This window comes from Amblyomma mixtum, chromosome 8 (genome assembly GCF_055824585.1).
Source record: "Amblyomma mixtum isolate Tamu chromosome 8, ASM5582458v1, whole genome shotgun sequence".
Taxonomy (NCBI): domain Eukaryota; kingdom Metazoa; phylum Arthropoda; class Arachnida; order Ixodida; family Ixodidae; genus Amblyomma; species Amblyomma mixtum.
This window is the reverse complement of record NC_143019.1, coordinates 6,272,210-6,279,303: the sequence shown is the minus strand read 5'-3', so window position 1 is coordinate 6,279,303 and position 7,094 is coordinate 6,272,210. Positions and strand designations below refer to the sequence as shown.

At 46.0% G+C, this 7,094-nt stretch overlaps 1 protein-coding gene across 1 annotated transcript; it reads left to right on the top strand.

Annotated features, from left to right (window-relative positions):
* Positions 1-528: 528 nt before the first annotated feature.
* On the top strand, positions 529-1,383 carry LOC149331208 (uncharacterized). The gene has a single exon (XM_089555474.1). The coding sequence runs from the start codon at positions 529-531 to the stop codon at positions 1,309-1,311; it is 783 nt and encodes a 260-aa protein (XP_089411600.1). The 3' UTR covers positions 1,312-1,383.
* Positions 1,384-7,094: the final 5,711 nt, after the last annotated feature.

Below are 7,094 nucleotides of genomic sequence, written 5' to 3'. Positions count from 1 at the left end.
TTCCCGTCAGCGGTTTTCGCTATCTGCAGCATCCACCTGACGCCTGACGTCACACGCATTGGGTTACAAAAGGACCCATCCGCCGCCACGGTCCCCACTTGGCAGCAGCGACGACCGACTGAGTGCAGCAACTTATCGTGTCTCTGCGTCTTTGCTGCAGATTGCTTTGCGCCGTCTGCACTGTCCGCTCAAGACTAGCCCAGCAGCCCAGCTGAGTACACGTGCTTGGCTGACCACCGACTTGGACCGGCTACAAGGGGCGTTCCCCGTCAGCGGTTTTCGCTATCTGCAGCATCCACCTGACGCCTGACGTCACACGCATTGGGTTACAAAAGGACCCATCCGCCGCCACGGTCCCCACTTGGCAGCAGCGACGACCGACTGAGTGCAGCAACTTATCGTGTCTCTGCGTCTTTGCTGCAGGTTAGTGCCAAAGCTGTCTGAAATCTGTTGGTCTTTTCCATATCGTCGCTGCTGCCAAATTGTGAGCTTCTTGGCGTTTTTTGTGCAATAGGCCTTGAACGTGACATGGCGAAAGAAGTTGCTAAGCTTAAAGAGGAGCTGAAGGCTGAGTTTGTGAAAATTAAAGAAGACTTCAAACAGGAAATAAAAACTTCGCGAGAGTGCATTGAAAGGGATCTTCGAAACGAAATTAGAGAACTAAAGGCTGAACAACGTAACATGACAACGAGCCTTGAGTTTGCTCATGACTCTATGGAAGAGCTGAAACAAAAACTTGAGGCTGAAATCTCAAGGAACGCTAAACTCGAAAAAGAGAATGAAGCACTTAAGGAGAAGTGCATATCATTAGAAAAAAAACATGATGAAGCTGTGAGACATATTGTTCACATGGAGCAGCATTCTCGAAACATGAATATTGAAATCCAAGGTGTAGTAAAGCAGGAAGATGAGAATGTCCTGCAGATTGTTCAAGGGGTTGGAGAAGCAATTAAAGAGCCAATCAGTGAGGATGACATTGAATCCTGCCATCGAGTTCCAACAAGAGATGCTGACAAATCAAACATCATTGTCCAATTCAAATCTCGTTCAAAACGCGACAGCATACTTAGGAAAGGAAAAAAGGCCCGACTGACCAATGAGGATATTGGGATCAGTAATGCCGCCCCAGTATATATAAATGAGCACCTCTGCCCGGCCCTAAAGAGACTCCTCGGTATGACTGTAAAGCGGAAGTATGAGCACAAATGGAAGTCGGTGTGGACTCTGAATGGAAAAATTTTTGCTAAGCAAACAGAATCTTCTGATGTTGTTCAGATCACTTGTGAGGCTGACCTTGTGAAAATCGAGTGAGTCCTAGACAGCTTTAACGCTTTAGTGCGTTATTGTTGCTTGTTAAATCGGTCAAGATGGATTGTCACAGCTTCGTCCTACCTGGGTGCATACGTCCTCAACCACCCTCTCTTCAAACCGTCTTGCACATCAATGCTCGTTCTGTACATGGGAAACAAGATGACATCACACATTTGTTAAGTCAATTTCCTTTTAAATATACCACCATAATGATCTCTGAGACCTGGTACTATGATGGCTGTGACATGTTCCATCTTAATGGGTATGACAGATTCTTTAACAATCGCAAAGATAGACGAGGTGGTGGTGTTGCGCTCCATGTCCAAAGATGTAAAGATTGTGAATTACTGCCTGAATTTTGTGAAATTACCAATGATTATGAATGTTTGACTGTGAAGGCTGGGCTAGAGGTTATCACGGTCATGTATCGTCCACCGAAGGGAAACATGAAATCTTTTATGAAATATTTTGACCTCCTCCTAGAATACGTTCGAAGCAATAATTTTCAGCTAACATGCGGAGGTGACTTCAATATAAATACCCTCGATAATACTTCAACTGTCATTGATTTCACTATTCAACTTCAGTCGTTGGGATTCATAAGTGTTATCAATACACCGACTCGTGTTACTGTGTCTACTTCCTCTGCTTTAGATTTGTTTATAACAAACTCAGAAACTTCTGTTTTTAGTGCTGGTACTATAGCATCGGATGTTAGTGATCACTGTCCCATCTTTATGTTCTATGACTCATTACCAAAACCTAAAAAACGTTCTGACCAAATAACCGTACAATATATGCCTCAGTGTGCTTTAGAGGCTTTCGAAATAGACATTAGCTTCCAAGACTGGTCTTCTGTGTATGACAAGTTAAATGTAAACGATGCATATGTACAATTTCTCGAGATATTTTCCACAATCTATTCCAAACACTTTCCTATCAAAACTTTTACTCCATCAAAGAAGATAACAAAGCCGTGGGTAACGACCGACCACTTAAAGACTATAAAGAGAAAAAATACACTTTTTCACACTTTTCTAACAACGCGAAATCCTGATGCTTTCAAAAATTTCAAAGTGGTCAGAAACAAGCTGAATTCTGAGCTTCGGCGGGCAAAAGTTGCTTACTTTGAAAATCTCTTTGCAAGTATTGGTAAACAACAGCCGGCCGCAGCCTGGAAAGTAATCAATAATGTTCTGGGTAGAGACAGGAAGGATTTATTACCTGATAAAATAACTCACGAAGACCAGATAATTACCGGTCGAGGTCTTGCAGACTTTTTCAATAAGCACTTCATTGGAACTGCACTACAACACAAAAATTCCCAAATAAACGAAGATTTAAGTTGTTCATGCGCCGAAAGTATATTTCTTACACCAACAGATGAAGCAGAAGTTTATAGAACATTTATGTCACTAAAAAACAGCAAAGCCCTTGATATTGATAACCTCCAAATTAAGCCTATCAAGTATGTTATAGAATACCTAACACCAGTACTAACGTATATATTCAATCTTTCTCTTGAATCCGGGGAATTTCCAAATGCGATGAAAAAGTCCCGGGTGTCTGTTGTATACAAAGGAGGGGATAAAAACGTGCCAAAAAATTACCGCCCAATATCTATAATACCTACATTTGGAAAAGGGTTTGAAAAGATATTATATGACCGCTTTAACAAATTCTTTGAAAAGTTCCACCTAATTTCTAATGCACAGTTTGGCTTCAGAAAAGGACGCTCTACTGAATTAGCATTATTAGAACTTAAGGAATACATAGTGAAAAATTTTGAAAAGAAACTAATAACTGTCAGCCTTTTCATCGACTTCAGTAAAGCTTTCGATTCTCTGGACCATGATATTCTAACTCATAAGCTTTCAGCTTACGGTATCAGGGGTAAGCCTCTATCCTTATTACAGTCCTACTTAGCAAACAGGCAGCAATGCGTATATCTTGCCAACCATCAATCGTCCTTTTTACCAATCATCAGAGGTGTACCGCAGGGTAGCGTGCTGGGCCCTTTATTATTCAATGTGTATATCAACAGTATCGTAAACATTGATAAGACCTTAAAATTCATTATATATGCTGATGATTGCACAGTACTATTCTCTGGTGTAGATGTAACTAAACTAATGATCAAATGTAACCAATTGCTTGATACCCTTCAGAAGTGGTGTGGTGCTAATATACTCAAAATCAATCCTACAAAATCAAAAGTGATGGTATTTCGACCAAAAAACAAGGCTATCAGGTTTGAAGGTGTTATTACCTGTGCTGGTGAGAAAATTGAAATCGTTCATGAACACACCATACTTGAGGTAACATTTTCTTCTAACCTTACTTGGGATTCACACGTTCAAAAGTTAACTAATAGTCTCTCGTCAGTGACAGGCGCAATCTGCCGCTGCCGCACTTTTCTTCCTTGTAAAATAAAACTTCAGATATATAATGCGCTATTTGCCTCACGCATCAATTACTGTTCCTTAGTTTGGCTCACAACTACTAAAACAAACATAGAAAAAATTTCACTGCTCCAAAAGAAAGCCATTCGTCATACTGCGAATCTTGATTACTTAGGTCATACTCGACAAGCTCTCCAGGCGCATAATGTTGTAAGGATTCAAAATATGTACGAATTGCGAATTATGTTGTCATACTATTTCCCTTCCAGCTTCAGATCAATGGTAGAAAGTACCACACTGCTAAAAGAAAATAGCCATCCAGTAAACACACGCAACACAGACAAATGGCTAGTACCCTTTTTTCGAACAGACTACAGGCTACAGACACTAGAATACAATTTTCCCACAATTCTCAACAAATACAAAGACACGAATAAAACTACCAAAGCTGCACTACGTCATTATTTTGTAATGATGTAACCTGATGTTCTTTCTCTTAGCTGAAAATTTCTCTCCAATTTTCCTCAGTTTGTTTAACAAATTTCTCGTTTAAAGCGTTAATAAAGTGTGTAAGATTTGCTGTCATTTATTGAAGTTGATTGTATGCATATTTCCTTGCAGTTAGTGTTATTTGCCAAATTTATATTTTCGTGTCCTCTTAATATAACTATATGTTCACTGCCTTTATTTGAATCCATGATACTCTTTTGTTTCCTTGTTGTAACAACTATTTGCTTCTCTATGTATATGAATATTCTTTTAATGTGTGCTGTTATGCCTTGTAACGGCTGGCTGGGGCCTCGTCAAGCTGTTTACGCACAGCTTTTAGCCCAGTCAGCCGACCAGAACCTTCTGGAAAATAAATTGAAATTGAAATTGAAATTGAACTTGCCCAGGGCGGAAAATAAAGAGGAGGTAACAGGGGGGTTGTAGAAAGACAAAAGGGCGAGTGAGACGCGGGAAGAAGGGTGGTAATAGACCAAACCAACTAAATATTTAAGAAGGACGGAGGGGATATCAAGTGGCTCCACGAGCACGTCGCTACGTACATAAATAGACGCAAGTGGTGTGGCCGTAGTTGCATGGTAGGCGCGGTAGCCTGGGACAGTGCGGGCCGTCCGGGTCTCCTGGAGAAGGGGAAAATGGGGCAGGGAGGGGCGGGCGAGTAGATACTGGTGGAGGGAGGTCTTATTATGTCACAGATTTCGGCAGTTCCACTGCACAATCTCGAGGTCCTCGCCAAAAGCCATTATGATAGTGTAGAGGTAGAACTTCGTGAGGGTACGCGTTCCTTCTTTTTGGCCGGGGGCAGTGACTCATGCAGGGATTGGAGCGTAGAAGTGAAGGATTCTAATTGTTTGCATTGTGCTTGGAGGGTGGTAAGAATCTGCAGAATCGATGTCTCTAGCTGAACCAAGCGAGTGTGGTGTGCCTGTGTGGTGGTTTCGAGAAGATCAGCCAAAGGGGCGACCTGGGCGGTGGAGGAGGGAGTGGTGAGTTTGGCAAGGTGCTCATTTAGCTTGGTAAGCTGGGAGGTAAGAGAGGAGGTGGTTGTCTGGAGGGTTTGGGTCAAGGCGTGGATCTGTTGTTGTAGGTCGTGGGAAATGCGCTGTTGCTCTCGCTGCTGGCGTTCCAGCATAGCGAGCCGGAGGTCGAAGGAGCGGCTCTCGTCATTCAGGGATGGAGAGGGTGGTGCAGTGGAAGAGACGCTGGAAAGGGACGCTGGAACCAAGGAGCCTTTAACTTTGGCGGCGTAGGAGCCTGGTGGTGACGTGACCGGAGCTGACGAAGGTTCATGATTAGCGGAGGAGGAGGAGGGGGTGGGTTGCGTGGCCCGGCGCAAAGCTAGACGTCGTAGGTACGCAGCTTTGGCACACTCGCGTTGTTTACCGAGGAGAAAGGGGCAAGTGGGGTCGAGGGAGGGGTGGGTGTTTACCTGGCAATGAACGCACCAGGGCTGGGCACATACATGAGCGGAAGGGTTGGCGGGTAGAGGAGCAGCACAGCGACGGGACTTTGCCGGAACGCTGTGCTGTGGACACTGGTGGGCGCGGTGTCCAAGAGCGAGACAACGGGTGCAGGTGGGAGGCTTAGGCTTATGGGGACGGCACCGGAAGGCAACGCGTTTGAAATACACAAAGTGGGGGATTACGGTTCCAGCGAAAGTTATGAGCACCGATTGAGTGGTGCCCATCATACGAGCAGCAAGAATATCGGTTTTGAATGATTCGATATCATGCATGAGGTCATCAGGGGTGAAGTGGCCACCGACGTTATGGATGACGCCGAGGCATGAGATGGGAGGATTAGGGGCATATGTTTTAATGGTGATAGGCTTACCGTGAAGCTGAAGATGCGTGATAGAAAGCAGGAGGTGGGCGGTGAGAGGGGAATGAGTTTTTAAAAAGACGAGGCTTTGGGCTGGCTTGGCCTGAAGGGTAATCTCCGCACTGCTCTCGGAGGACAGTTGTGCAGCGGAGACGACTGCGGCGAGGACGTCGTAGAGCGGTATCTTGGGGTTGAGGGTGCCAGGGGGAAGCTGGATGGCAACTGTGATGAGCTCGGTGCGGGGACGGGTGGCGGACGCAGGCTTACGGCAGGCACCGATGGTGGTCCAGCCGACCTCAGGGGCCGGAATGAGATGGCCGTCGACCGGGGACGCCGTAAGGTCCATGTCTGCTGTGTCGTCAGCCTGAGCCGCAATCTGCGACGCAGGTACCAAGGTGCTGGACTTGCTGTCAGCGGGAAGTGTGGTCCGAGTAGGTGCGGCGGCACTGGCGGCGGCGACGAACGCAGTCGACTGAGATGCGTCTGTGGGTACTAAGCTCTTGGCTTCCCTTAAAGGGCCACTGACCAGGGTCCGGACATTTTTGAAAAACAAGCCCACTGCATAGATGAGGCATCGAAGATAACCTCTGCAAAATACTAGAGCCATGCGCGCCCCGAAAAGCTGCGAAAATTCAAATCAAAGCCCGTTCGTTCTTTCCTTCCTTCAAACACGGGCCCGGCCCACTACTCTGCACCCCGCTGACGTCAAGGGGGGCTACTTTCGCTAAAGGCACTCCATTGGTGCATCGTTCTGACTGACGGGAGAAGGTTGGGCGTAGCCTTGGCGTCGCGTCGTCTGCACAACGCTTTCCGCAGCGCCTTCTGTTCTGGCTCATGCCTACAAACCCGCATGAAGGAACAAAAAAAAAAAACTGCGGAGGGAGCGTGCGGCGACAGCCTTGAACCCTAGCCATAAAAAGTAAAAAAACAGTAAAACTGAGGGAGTTGGCTCGGCCCCCCCCACCCCCCCCCCCCCCCCGCCGTGATCCCGTCACGAGACGCTCTGCGTGCGCGCTCCCTTCTCAGTTTCTTTTCTTCTATCGAGCCCCCCAA

What these genes read in the sequence shown, in the direction of transcription:
- LOC149331208 (XM_089555474.1), top strand. Translation starts at nt 529, where the DNA reads ATGGCGAAAGAAGTTGCTAAGCTTAAAGAGGAGCTGAAGGCTGAGTTT.